This window comes from Microtus pennsylvanicus, chromosome 4 (assembly GCF_037038515.1).
Source record: "Microtus pennsylvanicus isolate mMicPen1 chromosome 4, mMicPen1.hap1, whole genome shotgun sequence".
Classification (NCBI taxonomy): Eukaryota; Metazoa; Chordata; class Mammalia; order Rodentia; family Cricetidae; genus Microtus; species Microtus pennsylvanicus.
This window is the reverse complement of record NC_134582.1, coordinates 126762403-126783445: the sequence shown is the minus strand read 5'-3', so window position 1 is coordinate 126783445 and position 21043 is coordinate 126762403. Positions and strand designations below refer to the sequence as shown.

At 39.3% G+C, this 21043-nt stretch overlaps 1 protein-coding gene across 2 annotated transcripts in view; it reads left to right on the top strand.

Moving 5' to 3' along the window:
* The window catches only part of Usp6nl (USP6 N-terminal like), a 131168-nt gene that overhangs the window by 74263 nt on the left and 35862 nt on the right, over positions 1–21043 (top strand). Inside the window, exons 3-6 of one of the 2 annotated variants that reach the window (XM_075970407.1) lie at positions 2424–2491; positions 4658–4740; positions 10317–10356; positions 20066–20146. In XM_075970407.1, coding sequence (XP_075826522.1) covers positions 2424–2491; positions 4658–4740; positions 10317–10356; positions 20066–20146 — 272 coding nt within the window. Of the gene's footprint in view, positions 1–2423; positions 2492–4657; positions 4754–10316; positions 10357–20065; positions 20147–21043 lie in introns of both variants that reach the window. The other variant, XM_075970408.1, reaches the window with a different exon arrangement.

Sequence of the window (21043 nt, the reverse complement as noted above, 5' to 3'; positions counted from 1 at the left end):
TATGCTTGCATTTGTATTTTCTGTTGGTTTAGCCAGATTTTCCATTTCCAGAATTCCCCCAGTTTGTGTTTTCTTTATTGCCTCTATTTCGATTTTCAAGTCTTGAATTGTTTCTTTCACCTGTTTGTTTCTTTCTTGACTTTCTTGGCTTTGTTTAAGGGATTTAATGATTTCTTTCTTTCTTTCTTTCTTTCTTTCTTTCTTTCTTTTTTGCTTGTTTTTTATTTTTTTAAGGGAATTTTTCATTTCCTCTTTAAGGACCTCTATCATCTTCATAAAGTTATTTTTAAAGTCATTTTTTTCTGCTTCTTCTGCATTGGGATGTTCAGATCTTGCTGTTGTAGAACCACTAGGATCTGGTGGTACCATATTGCTCTTTATATTGTTGGATGTGTTCTTGCACTGCCTTCTACCCATCACTTCCTCCAATAGGTGCAGGTAGTGTCTGTGCCTCTGGAGAGCTGCTCTTTGTTGACTAAGGGTCTGTCCTGCCCTGTTCCTGCAGTCATTAAGTCCCAAAGAAATCACACAGAGGTCTACATTAATCATAAACTGATTGACTTAGTATCTCAGGCTTCTTATTAACTCTTATGACTCATAATTCTTGCGTGTGTTAGCGACGTGGCTTGGTACCTTTTTCGGCGAGGCAGTCACATTTTGCTTCCTCTTCGTCCGGGTTATGGCTGCGGACTGAAACTTTCTCTTCCCAGAATTCTCCTGTTCTCATTGTGCTGCCTCTACTTCCTGCCTGGTCACCCCGCCTATACTTTCTGCCTGGCTAGTGGCTAATCAGCATTTTATTAAAAATAATACAAGTGACAGGATAAAAGACCATTATCCCACAGCAGCTCTTAGTCCAATTGGTGCAGTTGGTGTCTGTGCTTTATGGGAGGGGGATGCTGGTGCTGTGGAGATGGTTGGGTTTGTGGGGCGGAGTAGGACTTGTAGATTACAGGGTCCAATGGGAGTGGAGGCTGATTGGCTAGTTGGGCTGCAATGGATGAGGGAGGGTCATGGGATGTGCCCCAGGGCCTAGAGCCTAAAGATGGAGCTGTCCAGCTGGGACAGTAGTCAGTCACCTCTTTTGTCCAGTAGGTGCGGGCGGCATCTCTTGCCCTTTATTTTTATCATAGTACCTGTCAGTCTCTGTCTGTCTGTGTGTTCATCCGTCCGTCTGTCCGTCCACCCACTCATTCACCTGTCTGTTCCTTTGATGAAACATAGATCAAAACCAACTTGTGGATGAAAGTGTTTATTTCGTTGTCACAGTCTGTCACTGAGGGAAGAAAGGGCAGGAACTGAAGCAGAGCCCACGGGTGGAGTGCTACTTACTGGCTTGCTCCTCGTGACTAGTTCAGGTTACTTTCTTATACAACCCAGGACCACCTGCCCTGGAGTAGCACTGCCCACAGTGGGCTGACCTCTCCATGTCAATCATTAGTTAAGAACATGCCCCATAGACAGAGGATGACTATTTCTCAAGTGAGAGTCCCTCTTTAGAGTATCTCTAGTGTATGCCAAGTTAACAAAACACCTAGTCAGCATACTCCCCAAGTTGTTTTTGGTCAGAATGTTTTATCACAGCAATAGAAAGCAAACTAGGACAAGTTACACTTATGCTATTTTTTTTCACATGTTATTTTTAAGCAAACATAAAATAATGTTCCCTCTGGCTCTTAGCATCCTTAGCGTTGTTTATCCTTTCTCCCGTCCCTTTCCCTGCATTGCCTTGACTCATTTCCCAGTTAAAACTCTTCCCCCACCCCTGGAAACATTAAGAGTTTACCGTTTCAGTTTCTATTCCTAGTTCTATGAAAATTTAAATTCAAAGTTGATTTTGAGTGCAGTATTAGTTACTTTCCTTGTCACAGTGAGCAAAAAAAAAATTAATAAAATCAAAATACCTTATACAAGCAGTGTGAGGAAAGACATGATTATTTTGGTTTATGGTTTCGGGGCAATGGCTAGGAAGGTAGGGTGGCAGGAACATGTTGCAGACCCCTCTCGAACGGTGTTAAACCAGCAAGCAGAGAGAGGCGCTAGGCTGGGCTCTATGTTCAAGGCCTGCCCTGTCACCTCCAACCCCATCTTCCAGTCAAGGCAAGGTTCTGTGTCCCAAAATAGTACCACCAGCTCAAGACCAGATGCTCAAACATGGAGGTGTGTGAGGGGCACATCTGATTGAAATTAAGACCACAGCAGAGGCTTCGATTTGTTGTCCTAGAAGCGTTTGCTGTGGTAGTAAATTTATGCTCTGAGTTTATACACAGTGAAAACAGATAAATCAGTTGGTATTCTGAAGCTGCATCTAGCTCATTTTGATTTTATTAATTTTTTTGTAAGCAGTATTGCTTTTATGTTTTATTAGTTTTATGACTATTATTCTCAGGATAACAGTCCATCTAAATTTGATCTCTCCACAGATTCGGACCAGGATGTAGCACTCAAACTTGCTCAGGAACGAGCTGAAATAGTTGCTAAATATGACAGAGTAAGTATCTTTATTTATTCTTTGAGTAGGCTTTATTTAAAAATCCATATAAATATCCTTACTCAGTGGTAAAAAAAACAATGACATTTTGAATTTTGCATGCAAATGGATGGAAATAGAAAACACTATACTGGGTGAGGTAACCCAGACCCCAAAAGATGACTATGGTTATGTACTCACTCATAAGTGGATTCCAGCCATAAATAAAGGACATTGAGCCTAAAAAAAATCCATATAAATAGAAAAGGGCTTAATTTTTGGAGAGCTGAAATAACAAGGCGTTTGTTCCCTTTGTGAGAACATTGAGTTCAACCCTTTTTTCTCTTATTTCTGAGAATTCTCCCTCTCTCCTTTTTGCCCCCCCCATCCAATTTGTGCTGCCCATATGTACATGGGTGTGCAGCTATCCAGTGGAGCATGCTCAACCTTCCAGGGACCACACCTCTAAAGGAAACTGCCTCTACCTCTCCTGACATCCATCCCCTGTCAGGTGCCATGTCAACCTACGAAGATGCCAGGAGTCTGGTGAAAGGTTTATAGCAGACTCTTAGTTAACAAGTTAACGGGGGTGGGTTGGGGTGGGTGTCTTACATACCATCAGCACCCTGCCGTTCCCATCTGTTGACATTGCATGGCCACCCCTCATTTCACTAGACATGATCAGGACCTCCGACAGCACCTGTTGCTAGGCCCTCAGGCAGCGTCGCATGGTTACCCCTCATTGGCTAGGCACTATCACTCTAACAGCGCCAGACCAACTCCAGATTGGGTCCTCTTGGGCCTTAACTTCCTACAGGCATGAGCTGCCAGGCTGGTCATTATTGTAGTTTTCAGAGTTCACAACTGGGTCAGACTGCTGATCTCTTCTCCCCCAATAGTCTACATAGCACCTTCTAATTCTAAGAAAACTAGCCAGCAGGGAGGTATTTATAAAAGAACAGATTTCTTTATGGCCTGTATAGACATTGTTAGTGTTCGTCGTCCCCTCCTCTCTGTTTCCCCTCCCATCTTCTTTCCTTTTCTCCCTTTATATCACCTTAGCATGGAATATTTCTTAGTTTTGATGTAAAAGGTTTTAATCAATTTATTATCAATAATTTCTCCATATTTGTCTCTTTTAATGGGTCATAACATTTATTTGTAGGTGCCATGTTCTACATCTGCATCACTTAGCACTGGTTATTCATACTTGCAGTCACTTTTTCCCCACCATGCAGGGCTCACCCATATGTAGCTAGCCTAAGGTAGGCACTGGGAAACCTTTTTTGACAGTCCTTGCCCATAGGATGTTCATAATCTGCTTGAAGGAAAACATATGAGCAGCCATTATAAAATACACTTAAATGGAAGAAGTTTCTACAAGTCTAAAATTTGAAGGGTTGGTACATTGTATTTGGGGGTTTTAAACTTTTCATTGTTAGCCTATGAATAAGTGGTACCTAGAGTACTTAGAATGGTGATCTGGGGAAAGCATTTCCAGTGCACCAACAGTTAAGAGTTACCTATGAAGAAGCAATCATCAGAGAGTTGGAGTGCCTGAAGAAAACTGCAAGGGATCAGCAGGGGACAGTGCTGTGCAAGTGGGGAGGACAGAGAGCATGAGAGCCATTGCCAGGTAGTCCTTGCATGTTCAGCACTACAAACTACAAACTGAAGAGTGCTCTCAGTTTGCCAAGCCTTGAACTCATAGAGATCCACTTTCCACCTGCCTGTGCCTCCTGAGTGCTGGGATTAAATACATGTGCCACCGCACCCTTTTGGAAGTCTTTTTTTTTTTTTTCTTTCTTGCTTTGGCCATAAGAGTGGGTTCAGGGCCGGTGTAGTTGGGAAACCAAACAGTGGAGAAACAAACCACACATTTCCTTCTCAGAGAGGTTTGCATGAAAGGCCTGTTCTGGACAGTTCACTTGAGCACTTAGGTTAAGGTGTGTCAATTTCTTCTGGAGTAGCTTTCTTGCTCATTGACTTCTCTCAGGACATCTTTTGATGGAGAAGTAGCTATGTTAGCTCTTGCTGACACAGTACTTTCCATAGCTAATAATTAAGGAGCAGTGATTACATTGCCAAAATAGTTGAGTTAGAAAATAGTCATGTATTTGATCTGTCTGAGTAAAATACTTGGTGTTATAAATTCTCAGTAACTCCTTTTGTCATCTCTTGTTGTAGGGGCGAGAGGGTGCGGAAATTGAGCCTTGGGAAGATGCTGATTATCTTGTTTACAAAGTCACTGATAGATTTGGCTTTTTACAGTAAGTCACACAGGTTGGAAGCTGTTGTTTTTCAGTTAAAATCTTACTATGGTCATCCGTTATTAAATTTAGAATTTTTCTAAGACTTCAGGAGTGCTCTCGCATACTTTCTGGTTCCTAGGATTTTAAACTACTATGATTAAAATTTATCCATAGTTAAGAATATAACCTATATACCATTTGTGTTTTGTAAAGAGCACAGTAAGTGTGTAAACGAGTTATTAATTATTTATCAGAGTTAAATGCACATGGATAGCAGTTTATATTTCTAAAATAATTATAAAGCATTTGATTTGACATAGATGAATTTTAAAGTAACTAGCAATTAGAATATGAGTGTTGCCTATAAATGAGCAATGAAAAATATGCCATTGATCTTCCTTATAGTTATAAATGTAATCATGATAATGCTTTTCAAAATTAACTCTATTTATCTTGGCTGATGTATAAAAACTCCAGAGAGGGGGCTAGACTACTGTAAAATAATTCAGTTAAAGGATATTTGTCTCTTAAAAATATCCTGCAGACTGATATCTGCTTGTTTAGGTCCTAGTGTTATCTAAGTTGGTGTGCCTTTTAGCAGTGTGCATTCTTTTTGCTGTCAACTGGCTTCTTGTCAGTGAATGATTTCATACTTCACCTATTGAAAAGAATAAAAATTATATATATCATAAGTGTTTGGAGGCTTTGAAGAAATCAAATATAGGAATATTTATAAAGTTCTTATTATGCTTTGAGATGGTGCCTATCTGAAATTTTCTCCTGGATAGTTATTAATCCAGAGACTTTGAACTTTGGTAGACAACAGAGCAGTGTCTACAATGAAAGTACTGTTCTCAACTCCTGCTTCATTATTTTTATTTCTCCCTCTTCTTTTCTTTCACTTCCCCTTTTTTCTTCCTTTTTTCCCCCTTCTCTCCCTCTCCCTCCTGTACACCATCATCAAACATAGCCACAACTGTGATGGGAAGCCATTGTACATTTGTGTGAGTCAAGTGCAGAACTGGGATGTGAATCAGATTTTGAAGTACAATTAATTGCACATTAGAATCAGTTGAAGAAAAAGATTTCTGGATTCTGTACTAAGTTTTGATTCAGCAGATAGGATGCAATTCAGTTTATTCTGACCATTCTATCCTTATGATAATGTGTTTTTTAGAATTATAGTATAATCCAAGTAGTATGAAGTACATATTAAAAACCCATACATTCCAAAAGGGTCTGTTAATTACCTAAATTTTCTTTCTTGTCTGTTGAAACAGATTTAAGTGTTACAAACACGTTCTTGCCCTAGATCCTAACTTGTATCTGTCAGTTGGAAAGTTGTAGTCAGGGTTTTTGTTTCTTCCTTGTTTGTTTGTTTTTACTTTATTTTGTATTTTTAACTTTGAGCTAATGTTTGATTAGTTATAGTGGGGAATATTAGTCGATAACTTACCTTGATAGTAGTAGTGAGTGCTCATTGAGCCCTTGCTGCTGTCAGGGATGTTCTAAGCATTTACTCATTCAAAACTTCTTTGGGGTGGGTTCTCTTTCTCTGGTTTTTAGATGGTGAACCTGTAGTTCAAAGAACTCGAGTAAATTGTTGAGTTTATGGACAGTGTCAGCTCCTAGGATAGGGTGCCTCTAGGACAGGTCTCACTCCAGAGTCATGTTCTGAGTTGCTGTGGTGTGCTGCCTGTTACTGCCTTCTTTTGATTTAGTGAGAGAAATACAGGATAAGTGCTTTGAGATGACTACAGAGGAGGCTGAAATGGCTTCTTCTATTGACATCTATACTAAGATAGCAAAGGTCACCACATTTTTGAAAATGAGACTGATTGGTATTAGTTCTCATGACGTCACATTCGTTCAAAAGAACCTCCCCCCTTTTTTGTGTGTGTGTTTTATGTTGGAGTCCCAAACCAGAAGCCTAAATAGGAATGGTGAGGCAGAGGAGTGGATTCCAGTGTGACGTTAGGCTTTATCAGTTGGTTTTTGTAACAGTGCCTACTCTCAGTAAAGCACTTTCCCCAGAGTTTGCTGCAGGCATCTTTTAATGCTTGCCACAGTAGATGGGGCTTTATCATACTATTGGATAAAGTTTTTGCTGCAAGCATCCAGATGTTTCTTTCACACCTTAATTAAAGAGCACCTCTTCTATCTTAGCTGTGTATAAGTCTTGATAGCTGCTGCAATTGAAATTAGATTTTAAATTAATTGTCAATACAATAAAAAGAACAACCTCCCATCCTTCTCTGGATATTGCTCAGTTCATATCTAGCTATAGCTTTAGAAACTTAAATTCTTTGTTATGATGAGTAAAGGAGTGAAAGTAGTTAACACAGTATAGATTGACTTGGTTTGATAACAGCATTCACAATATGTCCGGAAGCTATTGGCAAAACAGCCTGGGATGGGGGTTGCAGCTACAGAGTGGAAAAGTTGAGCTTGCTTAAGCGGTTGTAGAAGTTTAAATGTTTTAATCAAAACTAGCTACCACAGCTCTGCTGGGCAGAATGCTTGGCATTTGAACAACGGTAAATAATGCTTTTAGGTCACAGGCTTTTAATAGGAGAAAGAAGTAAAAGGAAACTACCAAAAATATAGGAGATCAAATTAACTCTAAGCATCAGATGCTCAACTACTTACTCAAATTTGTTTATTTATAAAATGTAGTGGACTGCCCATAGGTTCCCTTGCTTATCAAGATTAACTGTTTTGATTAGGAAGGCTTGGAACTCTTTTATCAGTTTTATATGTAAATTTTAGCTAGATTGAATCTAAACTTAGATAAAATTTGGTTTAAAACCAGAATTGAACCCTAGTCAATATATTCTACTTAACTGATTTTAACTCTTAACAAATTAGGTTTCCAAGTGAATGTTTATTTCACATTTACAGAAATATTCCCATGAATTGTTGAGAAATGACAGAGATATACTTAGTAATACCAAATTAAAACCTAATCCAAATGAAAAGCATGCCAGCTCAGGTTTCTGCTGTGTTCACTCACTCTTTATTTGGAAGGGCTGCCGTCAGCACAGTGTTCTGAGTATTCCTCAGGTGTCTGCAGGCCATAGTCTCTAAAGCAGCACTTCTCTAGTGGGTTGCTACCACCACAGGGGTCTACTAGCAGATAGCCTGTTATTTACATTACAATTCATAACAGTAGCAAATTACAGTTATGTAGTTCCTATGAAATAATTTTTGTGTTTGGGGTCACCACAACATGAGAAACTATTTAAAGGGTTGCAGCATTAGGAAGGTTGAGAACCACTGCTTAGAGCAGAGGATAGATAGTAGTCATGTGTTACCAAGAACCAGGTGCTAAGTGGTTTTGGATTTGTAGACAGACCATGTGTCTTTGTTCTGCTCTGTCTTGTACTCTGCTGCTGTAGTGTGAAAACAACCCCAGTGTCTAAATGAGTAAGAATGACAGTATGCCATTCAAACTTTATTTACTGAAATAGACAACAAACAAGATTTGACCTGTAGGTCATGGTTTGCTGACCTGAAGGAATACTCATCTATGTATTCCAGACTGTGTTCGTTCCTCCTTTCTACTTGATGGAGGTTTTGGTAGCAAGATAGAGATTATTGGAGCCAATGTGGTGGTGCATGCCTTAATACCAACACTTAGAATGCAGAGGCAGACCAACCTGGTCTACAAAGTGAGTTTCAGGTCAGTCAGGGCTACACAGAGAAATCTTGTTTTAAAAGAAAGAAAGGAAGGAAAGAAAGAAAAACGAAAGATACAGATTATTGACATAAGCAAAACGTGATTTTTAGTACACATCTGTTTGGCATATTTACTGAATACCTTGACTGTTCCAGCTCATGTTCTGGACAACACACAGGGCTCTTAGTGAGGTGGCATTCTCTGTTCTCAGGTGACTGTGAGCCTCAGTGTATGTCACTACAGAGATTTGAGAGCAAAATCTGTGAACACAACAGATTTTGCATGGAAAGTTTTAGATATAAGATATGAGAACCCAATCTTGCTGTCATCCGCATGAATGCTGAAGCCTGTATTTGATTTCCTCAGTCCATACCCTTCTTATTTGTAGACTCTGGCAATAGCTGAAGAACATTTAAGTGTTCTGGATTGTTGTATTGAATATTTCTGTGTTAGGCTAAGTGACTAAGTGAAAATCTTGATTATTTATGAAAAATGGGATTTGGGTTTTCTCTCTAAATTCTCTTGGCTTTTATACCACTTTTGTCTGTTTCATTGCTGTGGCTCAATGGTTCATCTAAGGACTCTTCAGAGAAGCAAAGAATGACAGAAATGCTAGCTCTTGAATAATAACCTGTCATGTTTTCAAAATCATGCCACTTGATCTCAAGAGAAAACAGAAGCAAGAATATGCACATATTATTGCCAAAACATCCATACTATTGAGAAAGCTGCTGAAATCAACTTTGTTTATATGAAATACTTTATTTATTACTAACAGTTAATATAAGAGTCTCAGGATATTTTAATATTAGAGGTGATGGCATACATGAGTCAGAGAAATGGTTTTCTTCTTTTTATATTAAAAAATACTGTTGAAGTTATAGCAGTAAAGCTTTATTTTACAGATTAAAAGTGGAAGTTTCCTTTTAATTCACAAGTCCATTGGAAGCCAACTTTTCTCTTTTTTTTGATACTAGTAATTAAACGTAAGGCCCCACTCTTGCCAGAAATGTACCATATCTTACCACTGAATTACATCTTTAGCCTTCGTGTGTGTGTGTGCGTGCGTGCGTGTGTGTGTGTGTGTGTACGCACACGCAGTTGCTAAGGATTAAACTCAGGTCCTCATGCTTGCATAGCAAACACTACTACAAACTAAGCCATCTCTCCTGCTCCCGCAACCCTCATTTTATGATTTTACTTTGAGATGGGGTCTCACTCAGTTGCCAAGGCAGGCTTTGCACTCGCTGAAACCCAGGAAGTTGTTGAATTTGGTATTTTTCTTCTACTCACCCCCTTGATTAGCTGGGATTTCAGTCCTCTTCCTCCAGACCTGGCTCCATATTTTTTTCTTCATGCAAAATTTTAGGTAGTAATTTATTTTAGGCAGTAGTTTGATCCAGGAGTGAAAGTGATAGTCTAGCACAAGATGGCAGACTGACCTGTGGGTCAGGGCCAAATCCAATTTACCACTTGGTTTGTAGAAGTTCTGTGGAGCTTAGTGTACCTGTCGTTTGTGAGCACTGCCACACTAGAGTCCAGGGAATTGTGAGAAAGAGTGTGTAGAACATTTCCTGCTGACTGTGACAGGAGTTGCTGAGCCTGGTCTAGGGCAGTGTTCTCCAACAGAATTTTCTGCCATGACAGAAATGTTCAATGTGCCTCTAGCAACATGACTTTTTTGTAGTCAGGCGGTAGCTTACTTCTAACTGTTCCCTGTAGGATAGACTACTGTGTTTGAAGATGAACAGTGTTATCATTATAGACCAGCATTATTTGTTGTTGAATTTGGTGGAATGGCAGGAAACATGAAACACGCATCTCTTATAGTGACATATTACATATGCCTGTAGGATGCAATCAGTAAAAACTGCTCTGATTTCAACCATTTCATGTATGTTGTTATTCTCTGCAGTGAGGAGGAGCTCCCATATCATAATGCAGCTGCAGACCGGGTAAGTGTGGCTCTTTGTTTATTTGTAGTTATTGATGAATTTCCTCTAGAGGAACAGAATCTGCTTTTGTGATATTTTGAGTGCTGAATCATATGTAACTGGCATCATTAGAATTTGATCATAATTGTATTGCTGTTATGAAAGGAATTCAAATAAGGGTGAAATAAGAGGATTTATAAGATTTTCATCTTTCTTTAAAATTAAGGAAAAAGGAGCTGGGTGGTGGTGGCGCATACCTTTAATCCCAACAGGAGGAGGCAGAGGCAGGGGGATCTCTGTGAGTTCAAGGTCAGCTTGGTCTACAAGAATTAGTTCCAGGACAGGCTCCAAAGCTGCAGAGAAACACTGTATTGAAAAAACAAAAACAAAACAAAAAAAGTAAGGAAAAGGTCAGCAGTCTAAAATGCTTAGTCCCAGCTTAAGGCTCTACCTGTATGAAACACTTCTCTGTGGCAGGAATTTCCATCCATCCATATTGTGTGTATGTGTGTGGGAGGGGGGGGAATTCAGTTTTTTTCTCTCATTTTTGTTAATTTTTTGAGAAGTATACCCAGTGTATTTTGATTACACCTTTCTTCCATCCTCCTTTCCTACCCATTCAACTCTGTGTCCTTTTTTTGTTTTTATTCCATCAAGTACAGTTTGTGCTGCCCAGATACTCCTGAATCTGTAGCCTTCACTGGAGAGTGGTCAACCATAAAGAAAATTGACTCTCCCTCCTTCCTCTCCCAACAGCTGTCAACTTCCAATAGCTTCTGAACTAGGGGTGTGACTTCTTCCCAACCTCCCTTCTCCAACTGAAATTTTGTCTAGCTTGAGTTTGTGCAGATCTTATGCTTGCTTTCACAACTACTGTGAGCTCATATGTACAGCTGCCCTGCCGTGTCCAGAAAACAGTTTCTGTATAATATCCACTGTCTGTGACTCTTAGGCTCTTCTATCATAATATCTGAGCCTCAGAGGAGAGGGTGTGGTATAGATGTCTGTTGAAGGAGCTGCGGACTGCGTTCCTGCCGCCCGGCTCCCGGCCGCCTGGCTAGCTTATGCCCCGAAATAACAACACACAAATTGTATTCATTTAAGCACTGCCTGGCCCATTTGCTCTAGCTTCTTACTGGCTAATTCTTACATCTTGATTACCCGTTACTATTAATGTGTGTAGCACCCCAAGGTGCACTTACCGGGAAGATTCTAGCCTACATCCATCCTGGGTCAGAGCCTCATCATGTCTGCTCTGGAGAGGAGCAGGCATGCTGTCTGTCTGAGGCATCTTACCTCACTTCCTCTTCCTCCCAGCATTCTGTTCTGTTTACTCTACCCACCTAAAGGCTGGCCTATCAAATGGGCCAAGGCAGTTTCTTTATTAGCCAATGACCTTCCTCCATCAGATGTCCCATTTCAGACTGAGCATTTCACAATCCCTTATTCTCTACATCTGAACAGTTGTGAGTTTCTGGGTTAATCACCATCCACTGTAAAAGAAGCTTCTCTGATGAGTTATACTAATCTATGGGTATAACAATAAGTCATTAGGAGTAAGGCATCCCAACTGATCATTATGTATGCTCTGGATAATAAAGCACCATTCTAGACCTATAGCTCCATAGAATGTAGCTGTCCATGAGATTTTATCAGCTCCCCTCAAGTAATGCATAGAACGTTTCCCATCATCAGTTACCTTTTCACATTTTAAGGACTAGACAAGTGACACAGTCACCTGTCAGCTTTTCTGTAAACATTGTTCACTATCCTTAGCCAGGAGCTGGGTCTACACCTGGGCATACCTGAGAAGTAGAGATTGGAAGTTTGAATTGTTCAGAATCACTTTACTCCTCTGTTCTCTTCCAAAATAAACTGTAGAATGAAAGTGAAGGTGTAAAAAAGAAAAAAGAAAGTGAAGGTGTGTGTGTGTATTCTACTGGGGAAGGGGTTGAGCTTCAGACAATGCAAGTGAAATTAACTATAATTTGAAAAATATTTTAGGAAAATTTTCTGAGATCAAATTTTTTTGAAAATCAAAACTGTAGAAAACCCTTAAGATGTAAAGAATTGTTATTTGCATATATGAAGAACAGCTGTGAACATCTGCGGGTGAAAGGTTGCCAGATTCTCTGGCAACATCATAGCCTAGATACTTTGACAGGGAACTTTCAATGGCTGCATCGCTGGGTGGCGTGTGTCTTGCCCTGGACTAGCTACTGCTTACAATCCCAGGACTGAGGAAAGGACATTTTTTGTTTGTTTTCTTTTTTTTTTTTTCCTGCCTGTGAGAAGCCCTCTGTCCAGTGACTAGAGAAGAGCCGTTTGAGGCAAGATGGGAGATGATTGATATGGGACTCAGGTCTTTAGTACTGCTGAAGTGACATAGAGGTCAGGAAAGCAATCTGTGTAGATCAAGAGTACATGAAAAGGAAGAGGCAGTGATGGTGACCATCTTGTGAGTTCTGCCTTATGGGAACTTTGTGTCAGATTGTCCTAAGTGGCAGCATAAAGATTTGCTTCTGCCTTGCCCTGCTTTACTAATCATCTGGTCCACTGTTACACACACAGGGCCTCCATCTTCGCTCAGCTCCAATGCTGTTGTAACCATTACAGATAGTCTCTGTCTTATGATAGTTTTGCCTAAAGTTTGCTCCCTCCCTCCCTCTGTCCGTCCCTCCCTCCGTCTGTCCCTCCCTTCCTCCCTAGTGCCACAAAATCCATACTTTAGATTTTGAATTTTGATCTTTTCCTTGGCCTATTGGTTAACAGATCTGCCCAGTAGACAAATGTCCCTGTCACAGTGAATGTGTGCTCCTTCTCCCAGACTCCAGCCCACAGTCTTCTGAGTTGTCTTTGACTCTCCTCAGACCCCCATCTCATCTCTCAACCAATGCTGTGAGCTTGGCCATCCAGGTCTACTCAGAATTTTTTGACTTCATCTTTACTTCTGCTACCTTGGTCCATTGTAATTTTTCTTCTGGAGCTTCCTGTCTTCCTAGCTCAGCCCTTGCCCCTTTCTCTCACTGTTTTAGCTGTTCACCACAAACAATTAGAAGGATCCTGTTAAAATGAGTTAAAACCATGCCACTTTCTGATCAGAATCTCCTAATACCTCCCCTGTTCATCCACAGTAAAGCTCAAGTGCTAAGAGTGATCCTCAAGGTGTTGTAGGACCTCACTCTTTGCCTTGTGCTACCTCCTTTCATTCAATTCCTGGCTCCCTAGTATCTCCTGAATGTGTGGGTGGGACAGAGTTCCTCTCAAGGCTTTCCCGCTGGCTTCTTCTTGTGGGGTGTTTTGCTGTCCTCATAGTAATTGCAAGGCTCAGCCTCTTTAGTTCCTTCAAGAATTTACTCTAATATCACTATAGGATGATTGTTCATAGTCATCTAACTTAAAGTTGGGAACTTCTCTCCGATGTTAATTATCTTCTTTATTTTTTTCTGTATTGTACATAACACAGTTTACATGTTAGATATTTTGAAGATCTTTTTCACTCATCTGTTCTCCCACTAGGTTGTAATCTGTATGAGTCACATACCACCTTCTTTATAGCACTGAATATATTGACTTAAAAGCTGCTGGAGTTTGCAGATATTGTAGTGTCCTGAACTAGAAAGGTCAGAGAAAAAAGAATTAAAATTGTTGTTTGTTTTTTAAACAAAGGCTAGGTTGTATTAATCTAGTAAAAACCTCTCTCCAACTCTTCTTTCACTATTTGTAATTTTTTGGTTGAGAAACCTTAGAGTCTTTAATCCAGTAATTGGATAAGCCAAGAAAAGTTCTAGTAAAGAAGAAATGTAAGGCAAATTAGTGGAGGGTACGTGCTTAAAAAGTAAGCATGTTTAATATTTTTTTAAGACTGAGCTGTATAGTAAGATTCCTGCCGAATACAAGTATGTATATGATTACTTAATTAACTTCTTGTTTGAAGTTCTAATATAATAGGAAATTACTAAAAAGTAATCTGTGCATACCTTAATGATTTATTTAAAATTCCAGGCATGATGGGTGGCGCACGCCTTTAATCTCAGCACTCATGAGGCAGAGGCAGGTGGAACTCTATAGTTTGAGACCAGCCTAGCTTTCCTAGAGCGTTCCTGGCCACCAGAGGTACACTGTGAAATCCTCCCTACCATTTATGTAAAAAACATTAAGATGAGAACATATTTGTATATTTACTTGTCAGTGGGGTAAGAGAAGGTTTTGAGGTAGTTTCTTCCTTAGAGCCTTTTCACACACTACGTGTGTTTATTTTATGGCCTTCTTTAATTTTTTCTGCATTTATTTGTTATGAATGCACCCATGAATGTATTCAAGCTTGCATGTGTGTGTTATTCACAGCACACATGTGGAGGTTGGTTCTTTCCTTCCACCAGGTGGATACTGAGGTTTCAATTCAGGTTGTCACGCTTGGCAGCAGGTGGCTCTGACTCTTCATGTTATTTCACCAGGTCCCTCACTTTTAAGATATATAATGTATAATATAGAACACATTAATTACATATATTTATGTAAGGATTTAATATATATTATATGGACTTCTTAGACACATGCAAAGAAGCTAGCATTCTGTCTGCCTATATGTAGTGACCAAGCTCTACCATTGTTAGACAGGTAATAAAAATTTATTTGTATTTTTTTCATTGAGTTAGATCAAGAAAATGATTGGCTTGCTGAAGTTTATACTCCATAAAGCGTGCAGCTGAAACCGTGTTTCTTGGTACTTAGGAAGACTTGCTCTCTGTCTGTTTGAGTAATCATGACTTCAGTTCTAGCTCTGCCGATGCGTTATTTTATAGGAGACAATTCTCCATTTAAAAGAGGGACAGTAATCCTTTATAAGAGGATTAATGTAGTGTTTGCAAAATTATTTGGGTTTCCTCAAAAAGGCACTTAAACAAATAAACTCATTATATTTACCCTTTAGAGAACAATATTAATAATGGATTTTATTATTTCCTTGAGCTTATTAATGTTTTTAATAAGGAGGAAAGGTTATATAAAATGCGGATTTTTATAGATAAAGCCATGAAATGCAGTGCAGTGTTCTTTATAATATATAAAATATGAGAGCCTTTTACTTTTAAATTTTTTATTTTATTTTTTATTTTTTTTGTTTGTGCACGCATGCTTATATGCATATGTGCCACTGTGGGCATGTTTCGAGAGGACAACTTTTGGTGGTTGATTCTCTGCATTCATCATGTGAATCCTGCAGATTAAGCTCAAGTTCTCAGGCTTTGTGGTGGGCAAGTGTTTTACCCCTGAACCATTTTGTCATCCCCAATCCCTTATTTCTTCTAAAAAGTACGACTTCATTTTACATAGCATCAAGTCTTAGTGATAAGTGACCATACTTTCCAGTGGCAAGGCATCCCTGTACTTCCTATCCTCTTCTGACCTCTGCTGGTGAGATCTAAGCATGGGTGACTCTCAGCAACTTCACTTACATGTCCTTATTGTATAACATGCAGTAAAAACCCCAATTTTGTACTAGTCTCATTGTTACATTATATTTAGCACCTCATATATCTGAGCTTCTCCCCACATGTAAGCAGTTCCTCCAGTGGACAGTTGTTCCAGACCTACAGCTCAGTTCTCAGCAGACTGCTCCCTTGTTGATGCAGACTGAGAGCCCAGATGACTTTAACCTATGGTGTACAGATCAGAGGTATACATGACCTGATGCTTGCGTTTGCTAGAGCAGCTCATAGAACTTAAATGCTGTGCTTACTAGACCCATTTACAAAAAAATAAAGGAAGGAAGGAAGGAAAGAAGGAAAGCAAGCAAGGTGATCACCAGCCTGGAAGCTGTCTAAACCCCATACCTGAAGGATATTAATGGAGTCTTTATGACATAGCCATAGTCAATGTGTGAGACCTGAATTCAATCTTCAGCGCCCCCCCCCCCCTCTCTCTCTCTCTCTCTCTCTCTCTCTCTCTCTCTCTCTCTCTCACACACACACACACACACACACACGTACACCATCATTTGGGAAACAATTAGAAATTTTAGTGTATAGGCTATGAGATGATAATGATTGAATTTGAAATTTCTTGGATAAGAATGGTACAATGATTAGGATAAAATTTTTGTTTTTAAATGGCTGTATTCTTGGAAATATTTAGATACGATGTACTCATCTGTGATTTTTTAGTGTATTTGCCACACCCCCAAAATAAATAAATAAAACTTGGCAAAAGATTAATACTTGTTAGATTTTCATGAACTACATAGAACATATGATATGTTTTTTTTTAAAATTTTCATGTAGGTTTGAAGTATTTCAAAATGAAAATAGGAAAAGTAATGTGCTTAAAGTCAAAAGTAAGCTGTCTGAGCTTCTCACACACACCAGCAGTTCTGATTTTCGTCACACTGTGGAAACCATCTGAGAACATATGGAATGATACTTTATACCATTGTGCTACATGCGGGTATTATAAATTCTTCTGGTTGGTTGTTTCTGTATTACGTGGTGAAGTCATCCTCTTTCCTACTCTACTTGGGAACCACAGGACGGTAGTAATTATTTCACATTGCTGCCTATGTCCTGCTTTATGAAACTATTTAATATGTTGTTTTAAACTCTCTTGTACAACTGTTGTTTTAGGTAATGAAATTAAAAGATAAACATATGCTTTGGTCTCTGTGGTCAAGGAGTTAATGCTATAATAAACAACAACAACAACAACAACAACAACAACAATGTGATTTGAGCACTTAGTCTGCTAGTGTACATGTATTGAGTGCAACAATAATTGTAATGGTTCTCATTCTGTAGAACAGAGAACCAAGGTAAAGAAGGATCAAGTGATTTGTCCCAAGGGAAACCAATAGGAAGAGGCAGAACTCTGACTCAGCTGGGCCTTGGTCCATGCCACTAAATGCTGAGGGAATAGTTGAATTAGCTTGAACATGAAGGCATTTGGGAGAGGTCCTAGATTGTAAACATTTGAACTGAATCTTGAGAAATTATAGAAGATACTCCCAGTGAATGATGTATTAGTTACTTTCTCATTGCTTTGACAAAATATCTGACAAAAGCTTGTTTTGGAAAGGCTTTTGTTAAGGAAAGGGTTGCTTTGGCAGTTCGGGGTGCAGGGCTTATTTTGATGTGCAGTTCATCATGGCAGGGAAGTCATGGCGGTAGAAGTTAGAACATATGTCTGGTCACATGGCGGTCACAGGAAAACAGATGAGTTCTGGGGCTCAGATCACTTTCTACTTTTTTAGTCCGGTTCAGACCCCAACCAGCCTCAGTTAACTCAATTTAGAAACTCCCTCCCAGTTATAATCAGAGCTTTGTCTCCTGTGTGGTTGTACATCTGTCAAGTTGACAGTAAGCGTGAGCCATCACAGGTGGTGAGGAAAAGCACCGCTAGCAGACAAATAGCAGAACTTGGTCAGAGAGGCTTGGTTGTGTGTTGGGAATAACCAGCAGTTCAGGACAACAGATTTGAGTTGAGAGTGTCTGTTAAGATCTCAGTTAGAAATCCTGACACAACTGTTGTATTCTACTTTCATTTTGGTGTAAATGAATCTGTGGCTTACTGATGCTCTGTAGCCTGTTTTTCTAGGGCACTTAAGCTCACAATTATTATATGTGGTTTCAGTTACTCTTCAAAACAATTATTAGAACAGTCAGCTTCAGTATATTTGGTGAGAAAGTAGGTTTTAGCCATGAATTACTGATTGGAGTGGAGAGGGAGACTTTGTGCATTCAAGTCTGGGGTAGTGAAATGATAGTATTGCAGAGTTAGCACTTAAGCTTAACTGATATTTAAACTCCTACACTAGGAGATTATCCAAGGTTTAAATTTTTTATCTGTATAGAAGAAAGAAAAGCATGTTTAATGGTTCTTCAGGATGCAAAAATGGATGGCAAACATTAATATGCAAAAGTGTATCTAAAAAAAAGAATACTAGTTCCTAAAGTGGTATATTGGTAATTCATAGAAATCAAAGTGAATGTTAGCAAGAGATGTCTGAGTCCCATAGGGCTGCTTGGGCTAAGTGTGTGTCATGCTCTTGTGCTGATGTGGATTATGTGGGTGTTTTCCTGTTGGTAGAGGAGGAGGTTATGCTATAAGAAGTCAAAGGATGGAATGGGGAATAACAAAAACACAGCAAATGGCCCCTTAACCAGTCCCTGGTTCTTCACAGTTTGGCCTTCTCTAAAATCAGATTTAGCACATTTAGCAAAACATTAATTAGATTTCAGTGCCCCACTGAGTTTTAAAATTAAACATATTTCTGGAACCATCTGCATCATTTTATCACTAATATAATAAAAATCGTGTTTATCCTTTTGAAAAATGGGAATTAATGTTCTTTTGCTCACAAGTGATCATCTTTTATTATAAAAACTTTAAAGAGTTAGAAAGTAATTATAGAGTTTTATGAATATACCTAAAGGTAAATTTTCTAAAATCATTCTCATTGGTGAGGATCTGTTCTTAAATTCAGGATTTTCCTTGGGGATTTATGTTTTTAGATCTAAAATTATTGGTGGTGGGTGTGTGCCATCTGCCAGGGTACTGCCTGCCTGTTTGGGGCTGGATTGAAGCCAGTCAGTAAGGAGCCATAATTTTCATTCAGGAAGCATGATTGCCTGTGTTAGAAAGAATACAGGATGGCAACTGAAACAGAAGAGACGCGACAGCAAAGCATAAGGAGAGCCCACCTGCCTGCTCTCTCTCTCTCTGCCCTTGCTAGATTTGTCCCTTAAGCTCTTGTATCTGCTTCCTCAGTGACAGACCTGCCTAATGAGGCTAAAGGAAGCGTTCATCCTTGGAGTGTAAGATGAAGCTGCAGAATTGTTGCCTTTCTTGGGTAGTTGTTTCTTTTCATTGCTTTTTATCATGCATTTAGGTCTCAATACTTAGGGGAAAAGTATTTTTTCCCTTGGAAACCCTAAAAGTTAAACCCTGTTAACCTGCCTCAGTGCTCTGCTCTGATGCAGATCTCAGTCTTGATATATGATATACAAGACTCTTCACCTTGTTTCCTTTTTCAACTCTTTGAAACTTCTGTCAGCTTCATGGGGTGCTGAATGATATCAGAATCACACGTATCCCACACCACACCAGATAAATTCCATAATAATCTTTCAGCTCCTCGTGTAGGGTCTTTGACTGCTTTTCCATGTGATCTTGGTACTAGCCTATTTCTTGTCAGAGTCCTTGCCACAGTGTTGTATCTCCTTTGTCAGCACACAAGGAGTCTCAGGTTACAACGCTGGCTCATTTTCGTATATTATTTCTCTAGCATGAAGCTTGTTATATATTAATCATGCAGTAACTAAATTAAATTCTTTTAAAAAGCAGACTTAGTCATCAAAAATATTAATGTGCTAGAATTGAGTAAAATTAGATAAAAGAGAATTGAAACTTGTAGATGTTTTTCTGTTGCTTTGCAAAATAACTTCAAATTTTCCTTTTAAAAAACTTTTGTAGTCTACGTTGGACTTTCTGATTGTCTTTAAAGCCCTTTCACTGTCTTCTCACTGATAGCAAATACTATGTGAGATTCCTGCTGTCAGCTCTTGGCTGCTGTTGATACTGGTCTCACATTATCTCTCTTAGAAGCAAGCTAGGCAGGGCATTTGCTCTCTGGAATAATGTCACTTCAAAAAGCATTTTCTTTGGTTTTGTTATCTTGTGATTTATTAGTAAAGAAGTGTCAAACAAACAATAACACTATATTTGAATTTTATTTTAGCAAAAGCAACTGGAAATTGAAAGAACTACCAAATGGCTGAAAATGCTGAAAGGATGGGAAAAATATAAGAATACCGAGAAGGTAAATTAAAATAATGTTATTTCCATATGAAGCTATTGAAATTCATTGTGGATTTTCACAGTAAGAGTTTTCCTTCAATTATTCCACTGTTTACACTCACGTTTATTTTTGAAATTTTAGTTTAATGAAGCAGAATGCTTTATCTTAAAAATCTTCACGTTGGAAATGGAGTCCCCAGGTCAGAGTGGTTCCAGCAGTCAGAGCAGTGCTGGCTGTCCAGAGGTCTAGTGTAACTGGGTTTAACTGCTCTGTTATGTCTTCTGTGCCTCAGTTTCTTCTGCTTCCACTCTGGCTTCCCTTTGGGGTCAGAATCCTTGCTGTCGTTCCAGACCTCACATCCATATCACATTGCTGAAAAAGAATGCCCTCTGAACACTTGTCCTGGAAGCAGGAGCCATCTTCTCTCCAGAAGCTTCCAGAAACCCTTGTGCTGCTCTGCCCTGAGTCCCTGCTAAGTTTTAAACCAAGAAGAGGGGTACGAGAGGGGAACCAACAAAACCTAAAACTCAAGTTCCTTAAGATCACTCGCAGTCTTGCTGAGAAGATTCAGCAGGTTAAGGTGCTGTGCAAGCCTGGTGGATCAGAGTTTGAGTCCCCAGCCCATATAAATCAAGTTGTCCTCAGACGGCCATATGAGTGCTGGAGCATGCTTTCCAAAGTTTAATGTTACCAGTTGCAACACGGTGCCAACAGTTTTCCTTCAAGTCAGAGCTTTCGTGTATTTATTGTGAGAAAATGCTTGCCAAATATAGCCATAAATCTGAAGAGCCCTAGAATTGTGGGTGGTTAGTTGTTCTTTCAAGTATAATGGCATTCTGTGAGATGAAGCATTTGGTGCAAATTGTCATTCAGACATCTTGAGAAGCACTTTTTCCAAGGTAGGTACCAGCTCCAGAA